The 21,704-nt window shown below is 35.1% G+C and overlaps 1 protein-coding gene across 3 annotated transcripts in view; it reads right to left on the minus strand.

Moving 5' to 3' along the window:
• The window catches only part of LOC126843665 (integrin alpha-PS2), a 52,763-nt gene that overhangs the window by 8,687 nt on the left and 22,372 nt on the right, over positions 1–21,704 (minus strand). For 2 of the 3 annotated variants that reach the window (XM_050581333.1, XM_050581332.1), the window contains exons 3-8: positions 18,041–18,162; positions 10,828–10,925; positions 3,152–3,269; positions 1,599–1,660; positions 1,470–1,518; positions 778–858 (exon numbers count right to left, since the gene is read on the minus strand). In XM_050581333.1, the coding sequence (XP_050437290.1) occupies positions 778–858; positions 1,470–1,518; positions 1,599–1,660; positions 3,152–3,269; positions 10,828–10,925; positions 18,041–18,162 (530 nt within the window). The remainder of the gene's footprint in view (positions 1–777; positions 859–1,469; positions 1,519–1,598; positions 1,661–3,151; positions 3,270–10,827; positions 10,926–18,040; positions 18,163–21,704) is intronic. The other variant, XM_050581334.1, reaches the window with a different exon arrangement.

Genomic DNA, 21,704 nt, shown 5'->3' on the forward strand with positions numbered 1-21,704 from the left:
TGATGTTATAGCTTTTAATCATATTCTTAATCTATATGTATCGGAAACACCTTGTACCGCGGTAAATGTGCACGAAACGGTTGAAGTGTGCAATTAGGGTTTATGTAGATTATAATTATTATTATTATGGAAATATTAACACTATTTCATCGTTGTTCTCTGAAATACTGTAAATAAAATTTGATAGGTACATCATTAAAAACAAAATATTACATATGTCGTAGCGAGCAAATCAATAATAGTAAGCCGAGAGTCAAGCAAAGCGTTCTAGTGAAGTTTTTCAACAAGCTATTTCTTACAAAGTAGATGCAACCAGACGGTACACTCCCAATTGAAGCAATATTGTGATTGCTAAAAATGTAAGCAAACCATGACCAGTATGTACCATTACAGTGGTAAAATGGTCTGTACAATAATTACATTTCTTAGAGTGTGGTTACACTGTTTCGGTTATCAGTAAATGCCAAAATGTGCCGTCTGGTTTTATCTAATCTGTACCGTTATTCACAAACAAACAAAAATAGCAAGCACATGCCATTCTGCGTTAACGTTCCAAACATGCAATTATTCAAAAAACAGGACATGAAACCAAAAGTAAGAGTAAAATTCACAACGAATTTTTTTGAGATAAACATAATTGAAATTTCAGGCGTTGGTTTCAAGTTGTTATTAGGGTTATGTCAAAAGTATTATGATATTATCATCGTAGTGTTTTGCGGTGTGAAATAATTATAATATTGTTATTTTTGTTCTTTTTCATTTCCAACGCAAGTTTACCTTCGTCCAAATCGTTGAACACATACTGTATGGCTGGTATAAACGGTAGTCGAGCTCTCGAGTCGACCGAATACAATTGTCCTGCAAAAGAACATTAGCAAAATTTTGTGTGTTGACATCCGACAGTTATTATTTTCTACACATAAAGCCCCACGACGAATAAAACATGCCCGGTAGAAAAAAAAATACAACAACAATGATAATAATAATTATGCACAGTGTAGTATTTTTTTAATGATTTGTTTTTGTTTTTTGAGTATTGACAAATCACAAAAATATAGATCCGCAGCAAATGCGATAAATTATAAATTATAAAATATATGTATAATATATTCATTTATACATACGAGCCCATGTACAGGCGAAAAGCAACATATAATAATAGTATAATAAAAACTACATGCCGAATGGTGAAAATAACAGTGCATGCATAGGAGACACATCTTTTCTAACCTGGCGCGAAAAATTGGGAAAAACCCAAATATACATACATAGAAACAAAAAAAAAAGAGATAGGCACTAGTTACATACATAGGTAGGTAGTGACTGTTGCAATATATTGCTTAAAAAAAAAAATGCTTGTATTCAATAAAATCATGAAAACATGATGTAAACAAATATAAAATGCAACGGCGGTGTTTTTTCCGGGTTTGTGTTAAAAACAGCTGTAATATTATTATTATTTATCTCACCTTGCCAGTACCAACTGCCCACGGCACCGATGAACAAACGTCGACCGTCCTGAAAGCAAAAAACAAAAACAAAATAGCAATTCATTCGATGCCAAATGTTTTTGAAAGCTCGGTTTTCTTTTTACGTACCTTGGAAACAGATGCCCCGAGTCCGGCTTGGCAAGTACCCTGTTTGTGGTGACCCCAATTCCCTGGAACAGCAAACATATGCATGTTTTTGTACTATACACATCAACAGACGGCCTATCATCATAATGCAATATTACATATATTAACGGCCTAGTTTTTATTCACGTGCCCCCGCAAACAACACGGCTCCGACTGTTTTTTAATTGGTTTTTAATTTTAGCACCGTCGCTTCAGACTAGTACGAATCGCTTGTTGTACAATATTTCCCTCTTTCGGGATACCCTATGGCGAAAGACAAAGACCGTCTGTGTTTTTGACGTTTTAGACCAAAAAGCCAGACAAAATGTCGACTACTTAGGACGGTCTGATTAATTATAATTACAAGAAACTGAAAATTCGAAATGAAAATCAGCTCCCTACATAACACAGTAAAGTAGCCAAAGAACTAGAATCTCTTTACTGGTTTTAAATTGGACCATTTGGTCTAAAATAAACCAATACGGCTTTCACTCGTTGAAAAAATTATTTTAATTAATAATAAGACCTTGAAGCTTATACAAATCAACCGGTAAACTAATTGACACGGTCGAAATTTATTAAAACTTCATTTTTTCTTAAATATTGCCTACATGGTTATGTTATTGGAATGGTTAGAAGAAATTTTGTGTCATAAAACTACATCTAAAAAGACATTTAGAAAAATGAAATATGAGACAAGTGATAAGAGGTAAATGATAAGTGATAAGAGATAGAAAATAAATACCACATTCATAATTCAATGTTTTTCTGTATAAAAAAAACAGGCTTATTATTTTTTTATGCATCTCATGTTATACATTTTATTATATTTTCATGTATACCTAATTTTAGTAAGTTTATGCCTTTACCACAAGCTGATATTCAACACAGTTTTAATGTATTTTTTTAGTAATTTTAACTAGTATTGTATGAATATTATCTAAAAAGTATTTGTCGATAAAAATATAAAGTTTAAATATTTCCATCTGAGGGGACACCTGTGGAAATATCATATATAATTATTTTTTATTTCTCAACGCACGAAATCGTCCGAATGCAGTTTTCGTACGTGTGTCGCACTTGCCACACAATAATAATAAGTAATAACAACAATATTGTTCTGGTTTCGTCCAAATAAGGTATCAAATCAACGAGCACTGCTGATTGCGCGGAATTTCGTTTAAGTCGAACGTCTCGGATAAAATATAATAATCACAAAGTAATAGCACAACGTATAAACCTATATTAGTAACTGACGTGACAGATGTAAATCACTTTAGTAGTTTCTTTTATTTTGACCGGGTTTGACAGCTCTTTGTAGTTTATTTTCACCGTGCCACGGCCCACGACCAAAGGAGAAGTCTATTGAATACAACTTTAAAAAAATCTATATAAATCTATAAATTTTTTTTACTATATTTTCAACTATATTTAAAAAACATATTTTTTGATTCAATATTTACAAGGTCGGTTGGGCAGAATGAAAAGTGACCTGCGTGTGGAGAAACTTTGAAAAATCTGTAAGTCTGACTTACTTGTCCTGCACGGCGAGTATTCGGAGAAGTCGTTGAAGTCTCTGGTGGTGTAACAAGTTCCCACAGGATCTCTCCGGCTCCCGGTGCTAGTGAAGTAAACGTATCTCGGTGCGCACGCCTGGAACAAAACGATAAAGCCATATCCGTTAAACGGGATAGTTAAGTGTAATCACCGTTTCCAATATGGAATGAAGTTCCTCTATATGTAAGTACAGTCTCTATTGTACAGCAATGATTGCTGCGGTATATTTTGATTCCATTCAATCCCATTACATCTTATATACACAAGCAACTCGTATAGCGGCCTGCGGCAGACAAATTAGTGCAGGGCACACATACTTCTTCTTATTATCACATAGAAGACGTTTGTGAGCCTCAACAATGACGGCCAAGTTATGTTATTATTATTATTAAGTATTTCATTTCTATTTTCTTTTTCGTTCCATAGGTAGCCCTTTTTTTTTTTGTAGATTCCAGGACGTTGATTAATTGACCGTTACAAATACAGAACGAGACCATTTATAACAGAATGCATAGTACATATTATATTGTTCCGTCTCAATTTGGTCGCAAGCGGTTATTGCTTGATTAAAAAAAAAACAAAATCATTGCTCATATAAGACAGATAATTGAGTAGGACTTCAAGTCGAACAAACGCTTTAGACAATGACGTTACCTACGAAAATGATTGATACGAAAAAAAGGAATTAAAATAGGCATCAAAAGAGTAGTTTCGAGCACAATCGAACAAAGTTGATGCTCTTTAATAACTCAAGTCATCGCATTGTTGTTTAATTGATTATGTTTGAGACAATTATTTTAATATAGAATATCGTTATCGTTAGAAGAAAACGTCTCACATACATTTAGGTAACTATTTTACCGTATTATTTTGCTTATAGTAGTTAAGTAAAATTATAACATTTCAAAGACGTTTAAATAATAATAATATCATCATCAAAAATGTATAGCATAACAAGAAGAGGTGATATTTTATCTCTGAAACTTAAATAATCTCAGGTCAGTGTGGCCAAAAAATGATAAAAAATAATCCTTGTGCTATATAGTGTGGCCAAAGACATTTTATCAAACATCCGTAATCAACTACTTGTTATCAGCATTTCTTATCAGTTTACATTATAGCACGACTAAATAAACAGGCAAGATTGCTAGGTTAGCAATATGACATTAGAAGATGTGTTATTTGCTTAAAACCAGAAATTAACACGGTAAAATACTTCTTTTTCCAAGTCTGTGGCGATTTTCCCGCACGGTATTATCTATCTTGTTTATCAGGTCATCGTAAACGGCGTGCACAATATTTTCGGCACCATAATTTGGCCCTACTGCTTTAAGTTTAAACCAATCGAAAATCGTTATTTTAAAAATATAATGTTTTACAACGAAGTGAGCTATCTGGTTTTATTTAATCTGCGACAGACCCTTATTTAGGGGTTGGGGAAGCCCATCAATGGCCCGTGCCCGGGGCGACACGCTTTTAACTCGTGACTAATTTAATTTGACTCGGTGACGACTTGTAAATTATATTAATGTACATTTTTTTTTTTTGTTGTAACCAATGTGGTAGTACTTCTAATACTATACACAAGTTGTAGCCGTAACGTTAGGCTCTCGAGGGCGTAGTAGACCTCTCTTAAAAAAAAAAAAAAAAATATGTCTAAGTACTATACTATGTGTGTGTGTGTTGGAATAAAATTCGTATGACTCGATAATTTCTCGTCTCGAGGGTATGCACACACACACACGTGTTCGTAGTGTATTCTTATAGAAAGGATATTTTTAGTTTATTTTTTAGGTAGGTAAGTACTATATAGGTACTAACTACCATAAGTACACGTGTGCGGGATCTCATCAGTCACGGTTAATTCGTCTAGTATTGCTTGTATTAAATTAGTGTCAGATGACTTGTGCGAGCGAGGAAGCGCTTTGGCGGCTCGCGCTTAGATTAAGTTATTAACCGGTAATTTATTTTATACACAAGTATGTATTAAATGTATATATATATATTTTTTTTTTTTTTGACGCCCGTTCTTCCCTTTTACGACGACCACGACTACATTAGCCAGCACTTATTTCGTACGGCCTAACCTATCCGAGAGGGTTTTTACATTTAACTTGAAATCAAATCGATCGCGTGTAATTATTATTATATTATTATGGTCCGGTGGTCACGACCTAAACTGCTGTGCACGTCGGTTGTAGCTGTATAAATATAATCGTTTCGGGACATTTGGCCGCGAACATATCCAAATTTGGAACTCTGCCCTTTTTTTTTTCGCTCTCTGCTGTACTTTATGATACATACCTGCGTAGGCGTTTCCGTTCGGTTTGTAAGAAAATAATAATATTATTCTGGTCCACACGTTTCGCAAGCCCACTACACTGCACTTGTATATTTTCATCCGCTAAACGAACAGTGTCATCCTGTTAAATAAAAAACCAGATAGTGCACTCTAAACAAAAGAAAACCGAAAAATGTAAACAAACTTTAAGAATCTCAGATCAGTGTGACCAAAAAATGAAAATAATAATCATTCTGTTATCAAGCATCCGTAATGTTATCACCGTCGACCTTCGTTAATCTAATATACTTGTTATCAGTAACTCTTATCAGACTACGTTATTATTGTAAACAGTGTGCACGATATTTTACGACATAAATGAAAATATTGCGTTTTCAAGTCTACTCAAACGGCGTTTTTTTTACCAGATTTTACACTATATCAGTAGTATTATACAAATTTAATTAGGTAGCTGATGTCACTTGTTTATTAGTTCGAATACTGCGATTGAAAATGATTTGTGTACGATACGAATGACCTTAAGGAATATCATGATTCCTGCGTAGGTGGTTTTCTTGAGGAAAAAATGTAAAGTAGCACGTCATGTACAATTATTGTGTGGTGACCATAAATGGCAATAATGATACGGGGAAATAACCTACTGGGCAATAATAATTGTGAACTATAATATAAATTAAAACGGTCGTTTGTTAATGAGAATTCAATAAAATATGTTTTCCTTGCCTATTGAGTTTTAGCTTCGGCGCGAAGCTCGAATACCTATTGGTTCATGTGTTGTTTTTGTTGGAAAACTAAATTATTGGCCCTTTCATCGACCTAATATAATATGTGCAGTACAGGTTTGTTATTTATTACAGCAATTTGTCGCCGTTGCCGACTCCTGTGTACCTACAATGTTTCTCGACAGAAATCTTATACCGCCAGAGATAGTGATATTACTTGCACGACAATCACGACGTATCATAGATATGTATTTTTTTTATTTTTTGCCCGTCACACAACTGCAGCACACGATTGCGGGTATCCGCTTACGTTGCCGGCTAAAATTTATTGGTTTTCTGTTGTATTTAAATTGTATTTTTTTTTCTTCCTTTCCTCCGGTCGAATGGGTACCGAGAATACAATGGAGAGTACATTTACAAAAAAAAAAAATTGCCTTTTATGTCGTTAGGGGCATCACATATGGCCAAAGAGCTTCAGGCGTGTGACATGCTCGTTTTACAATCCACTTTGACCTCCGGCAAACCCGACCACCAGATGCACGGCCTGTTCCGTTTTATTATTCTTCTGTTGATAATATTTATTATTATTTTTTTTTTTAATATGGGGTGCAACAGTTGATACGACATTAATAATCTAACAATACATCACATCGTGTCTCGTGATGGTAGCCTAATGGTAGGTGTAGTTCTGGCCAAGATTATACTCTCGGATGTTGTACAGCTTAACAAATTGTCAACAACAACAACGACGACGACCGTTTTATGAATGTTAACACTATATAAAATGTCAGTACACGAAGACAATAATATGACAGTGACGACATCAAGTAGAAAAAAAATTGTTAAATCAGCTACTCTGTTTTATTACATTCCAAATTTTTTTTTTTAGTATTAAACATGTTAAATTATATGCGAGAATTGACCATGGACGTGATTTATATTATGATGTTATGAACATTTAAATTTAATGTTTATGTGTATATAATTGTATTTCTACAATAAACGTTTGAATGTAATATTATGATTTATGGATAAATACAATTATGATTTACACTCGTCCATGGTTGTGCGAAAATGACTCACCAACACTTATTATACACCTCAAGTTGAATTTTCTATAAACAGAAACGATACGCCTTCGAGACGATAAATTTAAATGAATAAACATTTATTGGAGATAACTCAAAGGCGTGAAGTAATTCTTAGGACTTAAGATGTGAATTTTTTTTTTTTTGGGTAAGTCAAACTGCATTAAAGAACGCTAGACGTACTTATTCTTATAAGCAGAAAAAAGTGCACTACGCACTAAACAATTTATGAACAATTACAATTTAAAATAAACAAGAACTGAATTTCAAAGTTTTTAAAATGTTCTAAACTATGAAATTATGGATTTTATTGTAACTTATAGTCGTGTGATATCACAAGCAAATTTTTATCAACACTGTCATTGATTACTGAAGTAAAAACTGCAAGTTGTTGATAACATTTACAAAATTTAGCGGTTCGTTCAAATTAATTGGAGGACTAATCGCAATTACTCGTTTTGGGGGTTTATTTAAAGATTAGAGAATCGTTCAATTCGTTGTGCAAAAGTTCAGCGTTGGCCAAAAACACTTTCACTTTCACGTGAAAAGAGACATAAGAAAAGTGATAAGAGCTAAATGATAAGAGATAAGCGATAAATTAAAAGTAATAAGAGATTAGAGAAAATTGATGTGATAAGAGATAATATATCCATGTTTTACCGTGGAGCGGAGAAAACAACTAGGTAGGTTTTTTTCAACCAACGTTCTGTGGCAGCTTACAGAGTTTCAGAAAGTTCTCTACTGCAAGTCCTTGAAAATAAACGGTTTTACAATAGCTCTTGATGTCGATTCCGACCGCGACTATTGTCCAACGGGCACACAACAATACGCGGATCTTATCGCGCGCCCATTATTTTTTATTTCTTGTAATAATATTTTGTTTATTTTGCGTTCAAGACCAATGCGCGCGCAATGGTGTCGATTGATAGGGACAAACTATGTAAATTCCACGACGCCACCCGGTGTTAAGTAGGTATTAATTACTTCACACGTATGAAAAGAGAGTGTGAAGAATGTGTAGAATACACATTCACGTGCGCACACGAGTACCGAGGAAAATTATCGATCTTGTAGCATGCTCAAGGCGTATCGTATAAATTGTTCCGGACGGTTTTAAATTCCTTTAGGTACATAATTTAAGAACACCGGTGTGTGACTTAACGCCCCGGCCGTTTAATGTAATGTATTATCATAGTGTTATTATTTTCATTTGTGTTAACGGCTATTAAAACGCGCAATTAGATAATATACTGCGTTAGGACAAAAGCGCGTTTGAAAAAAACAACCACCTAACGCGCGGCTCGCACTTCCTTTTGTGTTGCAACGAGCTGCTTATAAAATATGTACTTCCATAGACAATGTTCTCAATCTGACATCCAAGCATTTTACTTAAAACCGTCGTATATTGTTTCCTATCCGATATTGTTACTATTACTCTGCGGTTGTTTGCATCAATTACAATCAATGTCGACAGAACATATTACAATGACGACCGTTCAAGCCGGTTAAGCTTAAAAATTAAGTCAAGTCCCGTACAGCAAAAAAAAAAAAAATATAAATGTTTTCAAAAATGTTGTCAGAGAATTTGTTAGTTTTTTTTGGTGTATGGCATTAACGATACAACAATACTAGGCTAAGCTCTAATTAAATGCGTTGAGCCAAACTGGTGAAAACGCGGCCATTAACAAATTACATTTATAAGTAATATATATATATATATATAATATTGACCAAATTATAAAATGAATCGGAAATTATAATCTGTCAGACAAATTCCACTTATATTAGTGCAAATGCTTTTAAAGGGTTTTAACATGGCCCGGTTACACGGGATAGAATTATGTTAAAATAAAACGCTGCCACTCCCTTAACAATAAGTAATAGGTAGTAATTAATCAAAAGGTTCATGATTTGTAAATCGGTAATTACATACATAAATAACATGGATTATCCTGAGAAATAATTGACAATTGAAATTGAAACAAATTGCCGTCCATTCAAAACAGTGGCTTTAATGGTGAATTTTTCTTTAAATGAAATTCCTCAAGGTAATAAATTCAAAATGGTATATTGAATAGCACGTAAGATATATAAAAGTTATATATTAAATTATTGTATTAAATAGTCACTATTTCTTCGAAACTGCAAACGGTTAAATATTGATTACAGCAAGATTGTTTCGTTAAATGTGTTTTTATGAGTAAGAGACTATTAGAAATGCCGTAACACAACAATTAGCCTAATGGTGACACACCTAGGCAATATTTTAAGGCAAAATACTTTTTTTTTGTCGTAACTTAAATGCGTGTTACCGAATGATAAATCTAGCAAGTCAAATCCGAAACTATTCAATAAACATGTCTACCTAATGTTAGTTAAGACGTTTTCTTTGAGACCAGCGTATAATTGTTTATTTATTATAACGTACAATGAAGCGAGTAAAAAAGTTAGTTATTTTGTCCGTTCCACGGAAAAACGTTTTATCACGGATATTTTCTCTTATAATTTATCTCTTATCGCTAAATGAAAGTGAAAGTGTACCACGAAAATGGTGACAGTTAAAAGGATAAATGTCGGAAGCTTAGTTCTGTTTTAGTAGGTAGGTCGGAAGCCCAACAAAAACTGTACTCACAACACATAATATTATGCTTAACGTTGGTTCGATATCAAACAACCGGTTAGAAAATACGAAATGAAAATGTGTGTGGGCCTTGCGGCGCGACTGTTTAAGTCATAACAACTTAATTAGCTGTAGAAAATTGGAAAAATACCGCACGGCTATACCTACCGACGTCTGAGAGTAGACAAATTGAAGCCATGCACCGGTCAAGTATTCTCAAGTAATTTAGCATACGGCGAGTAATATTAATTAAACATACTGAAAATACTAATTAACTGTACGCATCTCCATACAAGCGTACACAAACAAAACCACTAGAGGGGCTAAATAAATCGAGACCGAGGGGGGAATATAAATTATTTCGTTGGCAAATGACCGATGTTGATTGATTGTAGTAGCCACCGGGGTTGGGTGGAAAAAAAATGGCTTTATCGAACCCATGACAAATTTCGAAATAAATCACTTATACCTACAGCGAACCGAGGAATATATTAATGAGTCATTAGCATTCCATCGATAGCCCGGCGAACACTGGCGCTGTGACCTTTAAGATGTTGCCACGAGTTTAAGCAGAATAATTCATTGGAAAAAATTCAAATAACCCTCGAAAGTAAGTGATATAGCCAGCATGATTACTTAAGTGCATAGTGGACGGGTTTGTTACCATTTGTTTATACACTCGAGATAAATAAGCCCAACAACGCGCAGTAACAGCTACTGACCGCGTAATTGGTTAGGGAAATTTAATTGGACCTAATCAGAGCGCAAGACAAGAGTGAATTGGATCGCTTAAAGAGGAACAATCAATTTAAACGGCAGGTTTGTACTATATTCAATACACGCCCAAGAGTATATGAAATTATCATATAATGAGCACCGGTCGAAACAGTATTATAACAGTCAAGAGTGTTTTTGTACTCACCAGAACGACTCCATTGTCTCCCGAACTGCTAACCGTGGCTCCAAACCATTGACGTGACTTCTTGTCTATTTGTATTGATCTGGTCGAGTTATTGTTTCCTATAGAAAAACAAATATTAAAACGGTTTTTAATTACAATATTACGTCGGTTCCCCACAATGGATATTATTTTCATAATAAAAATGTACTAATAATATATTATTTCCTCTGCGGATACTCATCAGACTGTGACGCATGCGATTCCCATTCGACATACGCCATTAAGTCTGTCAACGGTTGCACCGAGTGTGTAAATTGCGTTTGCCACATACACAATGCTTCATCTTACAACCATCGTACGTTCTTAGTTCTGCGATAACTTCCAAGAACAATTTTATTTCTTGTCAACATATCGTTTCTCTTCTTGCGCCTCTACCAAAACTCGTGCCCCTCCATTACCAGCTCCATGACAATGTAGACGAATGATGTTTACCCGCAGTTGTATGACGTGTTTTGTTTATTAAAAAAAAAGGGTCTTTGGGATCCGTATCAATCGTCGTACGTGCCCAATTACTGTAATATGTCTGCCGGTCCCGGAAATCAAGTTGTAAGATCAGTAAACGATGTGTACCTTTTCGTGTTCGTGTACAGCTGTACCCAACACCTACGCACGTGTCAAGATCGGACCGTGATAACGCCGGAGTCGCCTAAGTACACACTTTGCTAACGAGTGTAAAGCTGGGCGTTATCCGTGTACAATTTCTCAAAGCATGACGTGAAATACAATTTCCCCACAATTCACGCAGCACCCCTTTATGTATTCACTTCTTATATGCTATCCTCCGTTAGTACCGTTCTCCCGCGGGACAGAGTACATAGGGTTTCAACGCAAAGTCTATGTATTGGGTCATAGGTGTCCTAGGCTCCTAGCAGAAGCCGACGGCTAAAACAATAACAATTTGCTAAACAATAGCACGACGGTTGGCCATATGGCTCATGTGTTATTATATGCGGCGATACTTCCTCTGTCTGCATCAGCCATTGTGACCGGCCACGGTGATGGCGACAAAATTAATATAATCCAACAGCAGCACCACTGGGGTTTATACTGTTATTATATATTATTATTATTATTATTATACAGCGGTTCGGATATGGACTTGTGGATGTTTGTTGAAAAAACAATATTATCTAAATATAGGCAAGCGTCTTTCATTCTCCGTGTGTGTGTGTGTATACGACTATAATAACACGACTAGTCATTTGAGAGAGTCTGTACGGATATTATATTGTGGTTTTAACGCCGATGATAACTTCTGTGAACCAATACTACTAGAGCAACAGCAGCAGCATCATCATCCGAACCACTCGTATGTGTGTGTGTGTGTGCACTCAAACAAAGTCCGAGCCTACCGAATGATACCTATAGTACTTGGATATACATACAGGTATATATATAAATAATATAAGTATGTTTTACTCCTGCGTCTTCTCGGAACGCGCTTTTCCTTAACCGGACAACTAGTATTACGTACACGGAATGAATAAAAAATAGGAGTCCTGTTTGCGCACAAACGTCAAAGAAGCATCCGGATGATAATGTTATATGACCGGATCCGTTACGGCAAAGAGTGATTTTCTTTCTTTTTTTTTTTCATTCTATCCAACCCCTTAGTTTTTTTTTCCTATACATTTATCATCCGAGGTTATCGAACCGTCCGTTAAGTTCTTACGGCTAATCCATTCAGAGCCGACGTCGATCACACGTACATTGACTTACAGAAGTCTATGTGATCATTGTCACACATAACAAAAAAAATTTATATTTATACATAATATATACTAGAATATCTAAAAAAAAATTTTTTTTTTTTTACTTATCCTACCCCATTTAAATAAGAAATCTTTAAAATTTCAGATCCCTGGCTTAACTTGCGAATCACGAGGAAGTGCTTAGAGTTGAGCTGGAGATCTGGAATTTTAAGAATTTCTTATTTGAAAAAAGTCTACCAATTGAAAGGGTAGGAAAAACAAAACAGTCCAATATTTTAATATATAGGCCACGTCACGTCACAACTAGCGTGCGTACAACGCAAATCATACTTCGTTGTTTTTTTTTTCATTTAAGAATTCCGTTCGCATGTCAAGTTTTTTAAATCGGTTTAATATAGTGCAAACCGTTATTGAATTTGTCGTGCAAAACATAAATCCTCGTTTAAACGGTTAATGCTGCGTGTAGTTCTTTGACGAATGACGTTCGGCAATACTGTATAATGACCGTTTAAATCGGTTTGCCATGTATTATTGTTTACAGTGTGATCAAAATAACCGCAATGGCTATAAAAAGTAGGTAATATAATAAGTGCAAAAATATAGTCTCTTGTATTCTCCAATTATAGCGCAGTTCAGCGCATAAATTATACCTTTCATAGTGGAAAATGTAATGTTTTATATGTTTTAAATGTAAGTTTTATTATTTTTCTCGTTATGTCAATTTGTTTAATAGAAATTAATTTTGTTTTACTGAATATAAAGTCAAAATTAATGTTTTGTGTCTTGTAATCGTGTATCGACCGCTGTGTAATACATATTTTTTACTGCATTAGAAATAAAGAAAGGTGATAAAAAACGATTATATCATACTGTGTTATGTACTACGGTTCATTCTTTTTTTTATAGTTCTATTCAATAAGTTTACCACCGAAACAATTAAAAAAAAAAATAATAATAATAAAAACCATCAATTTTCAGCTGTCAACGAAAGGGAAATTGTACAGTAGGGTAGTAGTGGCAACGGTATTCTGGAAATTGATTTTCAAATGTAGGGTGGTTTGTCTGGTTTCTCACGGTATTCCATTGATGAATTTAGGAGGGGAGGGGTGTTAAAAATCGTTTTTTTTTTATCTAGCTAGCATGTGTTTTGTGTTCTTCAATAGTATTGCTAGGCACACAATAAATCATATGCTGACCCCATCACCGATAAACCAAACATCAAGTAGCATTCGAATGCGTTATGAATTAAATTGTATTTTTTTTTATATCAGAGTAGGTAAGATTTAGTAAACAGCATATTCCGCCAGTGTTCAGAAAAAACTATTGTTTTTGTTTGGAAATGTCAATTTGGTATCATCTATCGTTCATCTCGGTCAGAAACCAACGTATTTATTAGTCTATAAAATAGTTAATATTGTTTATTATAATATTATCGGGTTACACGTCTTGACATAATACTTGCTGCTAAGAATTGAAATTAAGTACCGCATACAAAGCATCGATGGTTTATTTATGAGTCAAAGACAATACAATTTATATTATATATATATGCATATATATATATATGGAAACCGATTGTTCTATTTACTTTGAGTATAATGCAAAATGTGTGACTTACAAGTACAATAAACGATTGTGATGTAAATTTAGCTCAGTTCAGACTACTGTCTGAGATTTTTCTTTTTCAGACTATATTAGTTTATTTCAACGTAAAAATTGTTTCTAATAACAAATGAAGTCGATAAATTGGTAATGCTCCTGATGGTTTTAATGGGTTTAATAATTAATTGATTTTATTTTTCATACAATGTGATCTCAATTTTCCACAAATTCTGATGTTCCTACACTAGTTATTCTTATGCCGGCTTTTGAAACTTAAATGGTAACGCATACGTTTCATTATCTATTTAAATTGAGAATAATGTACTCAACATTTTGACAACCATAGCCATGAATAACTATTTATGAAGTTATTGAAGTTTCAAGTTTAGGACAGGAGGAAAGTATGTGTAGTGTAGTGTTATTTCTGTCTGCGCGCACTTCCCCTACTAACTTTTAAACTCTAATAACTTTGAAAATAGTTGTTCAAAACTGGTTATCAATCATTCAAACATTTTTTTGTTGATCACCCTGTATATATTATTCGTCTTGTCTCGGCCAATCACGGGCCCGGTCGATTCCGTGGAAACCAATTTGTAATTTGTCTCGTGCGTTTGATCTATAGCATCTATAGGTATTTGTTCACGTGTCTTCGTCTGGGACGTGTTTTTTTAAATGTTTTTTTTTTTTAATGTCGCCATTTTTAAAAAAACGGACATGCTTTACCTTCGACGGTCGAAGTGGCCAGCAGCAGCAGCATAAGAAGCAAAGGGCACACACCAAAACGGGTTTCCTTAGGCGGCGGCGGCGGCGGTTTTTTTTTTGCTCCTTTTCCATTGCCCCACATAATATTGCGTTTATCGGCGAAATTTACATTAAAAAAGAATATAACGTTTGATGAAAAAAAAAAAAATAAAATTGTAAGTATTCCCCGTTTGATATACGCTCCGTACGGCTGCCGGACGACAGCTGAATGCCGATCCGTATTCGCCTTGAAGCAAGTGCCGTTTCGCTTAATATATATATATAAGTTTTTTTTTATTCTTTATCCGATCTATGTGTTCGACGACGAATGACATTTTTCCCAGACATAACTTTATGGTCTTATCTATCTACGGTAGACGTTGAGTATAAAATGTTTTTTTTTGTTTTGCTTAACGTCACCATCGTCGGCTACTTGAAATTCTCTGACGATTTTTATAAAAAAAAACTTATTTCAATTTTATTATTTTTTTTTTTTTTGTCTTAGCTTTGCCGACAATACAAATACCGGTGGCAAATTTGAAAATCCCATAATCCCAACGATAGGGGCGATATCATGCCAAACCTGGCCAAAAAGGTTTAAAATTTCAGCCTCATCTCGGTTAGGTTATGTGATTGTGGTTGTCAATGCTCTCTCCTCTTGGAAATAAACCCACAGTTGCTCTACCGGTAGTAGTCTTTAACCGTTATCAATCATTATGTTGACCGGGGTGGTCTTTTTTTCCAAATGAATTGACTTAAATACATTTATAATAAAATATTATCACGAGTATAATTTTTTTTTTCCTATACCGAACAACGGTTGTTGTGGTTTACGGTCGCGAAACATTAATGATAAAACATTATGTAACTCCAACCGGATTGTGACCTATTTAAAAAAACAATCGAACGTAGATAGACTGACGTAGACGACTCTGTTGGTCGAAGAGAGATTTACGATGAAATAAAATACATCTACAGAAATCATAAATTAGCAGATCTTGCATAGTTAACTGAAACCGCACGGAAAAGCGATGGAGTCCGACTTACTGTCCGACTTAACGTCATGGTTACTCTCCGTTGTTTTTGCCATTAACCCAATCCAACGGAGGTACTTTGTTTGGAAGAATAAAATCCAAATATATATATATTTCCGTTTCAGGCCCGCCGAAATTCTGATGATGTTTTTGTTGTGACATTCAGGTAGGATATACACAATCTTTGTCCATATAATTCTATATAGGTACTGTATACAAACCGTATAGGTGAATACGGGGTCGAATTAATGGGTGTTGAGATAGTCTGCAGATACCGTATGTATGTATGTAGTGGCCGCCGACACTGTAGATTTATGTACAACGGGGGTAAACGGTATGCATGTTAATGTGTTGTGTATTACAAAATCCGTCGACGACCGGTGAATGGCGCACGACGACCGAATACAGATGACTACGGTACATTATTTGTCTTTCGGACTTGAGACCTGTGATGGGTGTGTATGTGTATACAAGTTATCAAGATCAACTGAGTAGCCTAGGTTTGTTTTTTGAGTCACATCAGAGTGTATAGTTGGTTACTAAGGTTAGGTTAGGTTGGTACAGCAATCAGTAATGCCAAATTTGAGGCAATTCTTAGATATTCGATGGAAGAAAATCCCTTTGACCATTTGGATTTGTTAAGTATTGAAAATAAGCAATAATTAAGTAATATATATTACTCGGTACTAACACCCCCCCCCCTCCTTTAGAACAACAACTCTAAATATAATATAGTCTCGCGACCCGAACGGTTGTAATTAAGCGATTATAGATGAAATATTATGTTAAATCCGCGACGGACGTTGTTGTTCTGTTGTAATAATAGCATCGCATCCCTTATAATGGGTTCAAGACGTTAAACGAGGGTGTGAACGACGACAGGGAACGTATAAACATGTAGGCAGTGTAAAGTCAGTGTAATTGTCAGCTGTTATGTTGTTTAAAAAAAAAAACAAAATCTATAATACGTATATTTCTTTTGTGACTTCTAAACAATATACACCTTCGACACATTCCAGAAGATGTACAAATGTTTTGCTTCGGTGTGTTTTGTTTACGTCTCGTTTATTGTTTTTCGTTAAGGTGCCCACATATAAAGTCATATTATGAACGCACGCGTTATGTAAACCAATGTAACCTTGCACAATCATTTATTGTAAATATTTACATTATCTATGGAAATACACTGAAAGCTTTATGCGCGCGTCGCATTGAGGAGGATTCATCGGTTTTTGTTTCATCGAATTAAGACAGACGAGTGTTTGTCACGGTAGCCGCCAGTAGCTAGACTGTTTAATAACAAATATTGTAATTAACCACTCGGAAAGGGCTAATTGAATAATAATCTCGAGCCGAAGGAAGCTGCGGTTGAGTTTGCGTTGTCCGTCAAATCCATTAATTCACCGCATTCGTACACGTTCTGGCAACGGTACCTATATAGTAAAACCAGACTCTTTATCACTCTACTTTTTTACTCGGACCACGTCCATCTCCGAGTGGGTATTCCTTGCCCTAACCTTTTAACCGGCCCCGTCTCTTATGTCGTCGTCTCCAACGACAAGCTTCCATATTGATAAATTTCACTCGGCTCTGACCTGCGGCCGCGTTGAGCGCATTCCGAAGCCATCTGTTCAATCACACACAAGAGTAATGCAAAGACAACATTTTTTTTTTGCCATCCTCGAGCACATACACACAAATAGTTAAGTGTAATAATATTTTCCTTCTAGGCTTGACGTCCCGTGTACACTAGTACATCCGTATCTCCACCCCGAAGGTGTTACCTTATACTTGTACGGGGAAAAAATGCCTTGCATCAGAAGGATCGCTCTGTATATAAGCGCGCGAATCATAAAAAACGAACAGCGTCAAAATAACACCGGCACTTATAATAATGTATAATTTAATGCTGATGTCTTCATAGCAGTGGTACACGAGTCGTAAATTACACGGTGTGTCCATCGAGAGGCGGCACGTACAACAACGTGCGATAAAAGTATATAATAAAAATACACGATCTATACCCGATGATCGGGGGTATAGATCTTAGAGCAGCGTATAAAAAACATATTACGGTCGTCTTACCTCTGGTGTCGAATGGAACTTCCTCGCAGTCGTTTTCCCTGGCTGTGCCACATTTGTATACGGCGCCGCCTTTTTCCACGCCGGGTTGATCGGTTTGCGCCTCCGGAGCTCCTATGAGCAGCCTAAAACACATTAAAATCACATTTTCATCAATGCCCGATAATAATATACAGCTAAAAATTACTTAATCCCGTGTTTCGACACGATTGCCGCCCTCTATAATATAAGTATACGGTGCAATAGCTTTAACGATTGTGTGCATTACACAACGTCGTTTTTGCCCTATGATTTCATTTTGGGTTTGGCTGGAAGGCGGAGAGGATTCTATACAATATTTTTTATCGTATTATACTATAGTGACGACAGGAAATTATATAGACTAGAAACTGTATAATATGAGCAGGTAAAACGAGCAGCGAAGCACAACACAAAGGATGAGACGTTAGTGTACAGCACAAGGTGTTGGCAAGTTCTGGAAGGAGTCTACATCCTTTTTGTAGCGATTCAATTCTCATATTCCACCAAACTAATTAATGTCTTTTTTTTCTACACCTTGTATACACCTGTCTGCCGACTTGATTCCAACGCTGGAATCACAAGTTAAGACCGACTTTAATGCTTATATGACCCACGGCACAAGCTTTGGCAGAGCACTTGGCGTTGGTCTGAAAACCCTCCATCAGCGTACCAGCTACTGTTCAAGTAAATCGAATAAGGTAAACGAGATATCTAATCTTGATGATCTTCAGTGCCGCGTGCACGGTCCGAAGACGTCTAATTAATAATGCAATATATACCGGCGGACATACATAATATTATGCACTGTAGGAGAGTAATATGTGTTATTTTACAGACCGAGTGCACCGGGGAAGGCCGGCCCTAATAGCCGTTCACGATATAAGTGGTTTTGCCGGTAAACTCAACGCGCACACGTGATTATTACCAAACAAATAATTGCGTCGGGACTTTCTTGTAATAATAATATAATATACTTAACGCCCGACAGTTTACGCCAAGAACACACATTTTTTCTTTTCTTAAACGGTCTCTGGGAAGTCTAATGTACGCAGAGAATCTCCAACGAGTGAGCACATACACAGCACGTGTTGGTCTTTAGCGCATAAGACAGAATTTATGTACACACGGCAACCCTCTGAAACATTATTTTATCGCGTTCTAAAGTATTTTTAACAGTATGCAACTGTTAACCCGTACTTAAGTACGTTTAACGTGCACCTACACTAGTACATCCGAAAGGTCAGAGATTACATCCACAAGAAAGCACTCGAGAAAAAAAAAAAGCGCACTCCAAATCCGACAAGCCGTCAATACCCTTTTTTCGAATTGAAATATACTGTACCAAATAGTACCGACCAATTCTGTGATATAACGGCTGTAGTGAATAGCAAATACCGCTATAGAATTGTTGATAAAACAAAGAGGTGTTGTACTCCATATTCGTAGGTAAAACATTTATTACATCAACTGTTGTCTTGACCGTTTTAAATTTCGTTGGAAACACAAAATTAGACCTATCATTAGCTATGTGAATCTTTAATAGGATACGTGATGAACGTTGGTTTTTTTTTCGGTATTGGTATCACAATGACATATTATCGTTTTTCGGACCACCCTGAATGATGTTAATTTGGCAAACACCGGTATAGCCCCCACACAAAGACAATAGAGTCCCTTCCGGACGAAACTTAATGGTTCGTGACCCGTTTTCCTGTATGGATGTGGTTTTAAAAAACATAATATCTAACGATAGAGAAAAAATGAATTACCGAGTAAAAGCAATAAATTCAAAAATGGGCCAAAGGAACAAAGTAACCGATCGGTTGTAAATAGAGATAAAAAAAAATCCCGTGCTTAGAATATTCACGCACAGGTCAGTCAAAGGAACCACACCCTGTTGTGTGTATATTATTTCAGGGCGTTTTGTTTGCACCGGCAACTCTTTATTATGTATGTATGGCTCACTATTAGTTTTTTTTTTCAATACTTATATTAATGAAATGTTTATTTTTCTTCGGATCCGTTATTTTGCGGCGTCGGCGATTTAAAAAAAAAAAACACTACCGAAACACCGCTGTTAAACCATTTTATAACACAGATATTACGTATAATATGTAACAAAGGTAAACGTTTTATAGTTAAAAGTGTTGAACTGAAAACAATTATTTGAAAAGCATAATTTACGTTTACCCCGTTTCGACATAAATAGGTCTTGTGAGTGTACCAAAACTGATGGGGAAAGTTAGAGATAGGGTTTGATAGCGAATATAGGAAAATCGATAATTTCTCGATAACTGATAAGAAATCAATGATAACAGCATCAGCTGATAAGAGATCAATAATAATCACAGATATGTATATAATAAACTAGATTGCTAAGTGTACATGCCGCCAATAGACATAATTGAAGTTACCATTTTCCACTATTTTTGTGGGACTCAGAACCTTATCACATGTTTATAACTGTTATCACACTGTTTTTAACAATATTACAAGTTAAGTTGATAACACAGAATCACAGATTGACAGATATATATATATTATATTCTTTATTTCTTATATCACTAGTTAGCAATCTAGTTCATTATAAAATATATATATCTGTGTTTTATACTGATGAAAATATCTCAAACGTTTAAAAAGTCAATCGAAGTTAACCGAAACATTTTTATAAAATGGTTTGATACTTAATCCCCGTTTAAGTATCCAAGTTAAGTGGTTAGTTTTTGTACTACACCGCGGAGTCAAACAATATAATGTTTGTAAACTTAACGCACTTTTCGACCAACCTATCCGATCAGGAAACGGTTATGGTAAATAGGAAGTCATAGTTAAAAAGAAAAAAAAACCGTTTGCGTTGTAACTTTTAATGTTGTTAATAAGGAAAAAAGTAGGAGTGTGCGATCATTCGAATTTTGAATAATTTATCAACAAATCGAATTGAATAAATCAAAACGGAGAATAATTCGGGTTATTCAATTCAACTGGAAAGCAATCCATCTTTTTGGGTTTTCCACGATACATAACTTGTATTAGGCCTATTTAGGGTGAATTAGTACATCAGTTAAGAGTGTATAAGAATATTAAACAATTATTGAAAACGTCAAAACGGCACTTGGGATAATACTAAAATATTGACAATAGTACATGTTTGTGATAACAAATAAAAACAATAAACTATTACTAACGGTAAACACAACTAATGCGTTTTTTAATTAACGTTATGTACCTTACTCATCTGGACACGGTTGCACGGAAGGTTCACGATAGTCTTTGCATGTTAACCTTGTGTTTATCAACTGCACAACACATACAACCATTTTTCACACGCTTACGGTAAAAAAATAACAAGAGGAAAGTTTATATTATCATAATAATAATAATAAAAAAAAAGCACCGTTTTAGCACGTGTGGGGTTTAACCTTGACATTTACCATGATAAATTGTTTTTTTTGTATGTATTGTACAATTAAAAAAAAAAATGGTATCTAAGTCCAAACTGCAAACGAGGATACATACGAGCATTCGTCGTTATAAGACAGTCCACATCTTATTGTTTATTTGATTAACTTACAGTCACAACATTGAATAGGTATATAATAAAAAAAATAGGACCTCGCATAAACAATACAAAAATTACTATGAA

This window comes from Adelges cooleyi, unplaced genomic scaffold (genome assembly GCF_023614345.1).
Source record: "Adelges cooleyi isolate 19-005CV unplaced genomic scaffold, UGA_ACOO_1.1 ACOO_flye_CR_arks_rails_tigmint_CR_PRNA_574, whole genome shotgun sequence".
In the NCBI taxonomy this organism is placed as follows: domain Eukaryota; kingdom Metazoa; phylum Arthropoda; class Insecta; order Hemiptera; family Adelgidae; genus Adelges; species Adelges cooleyi.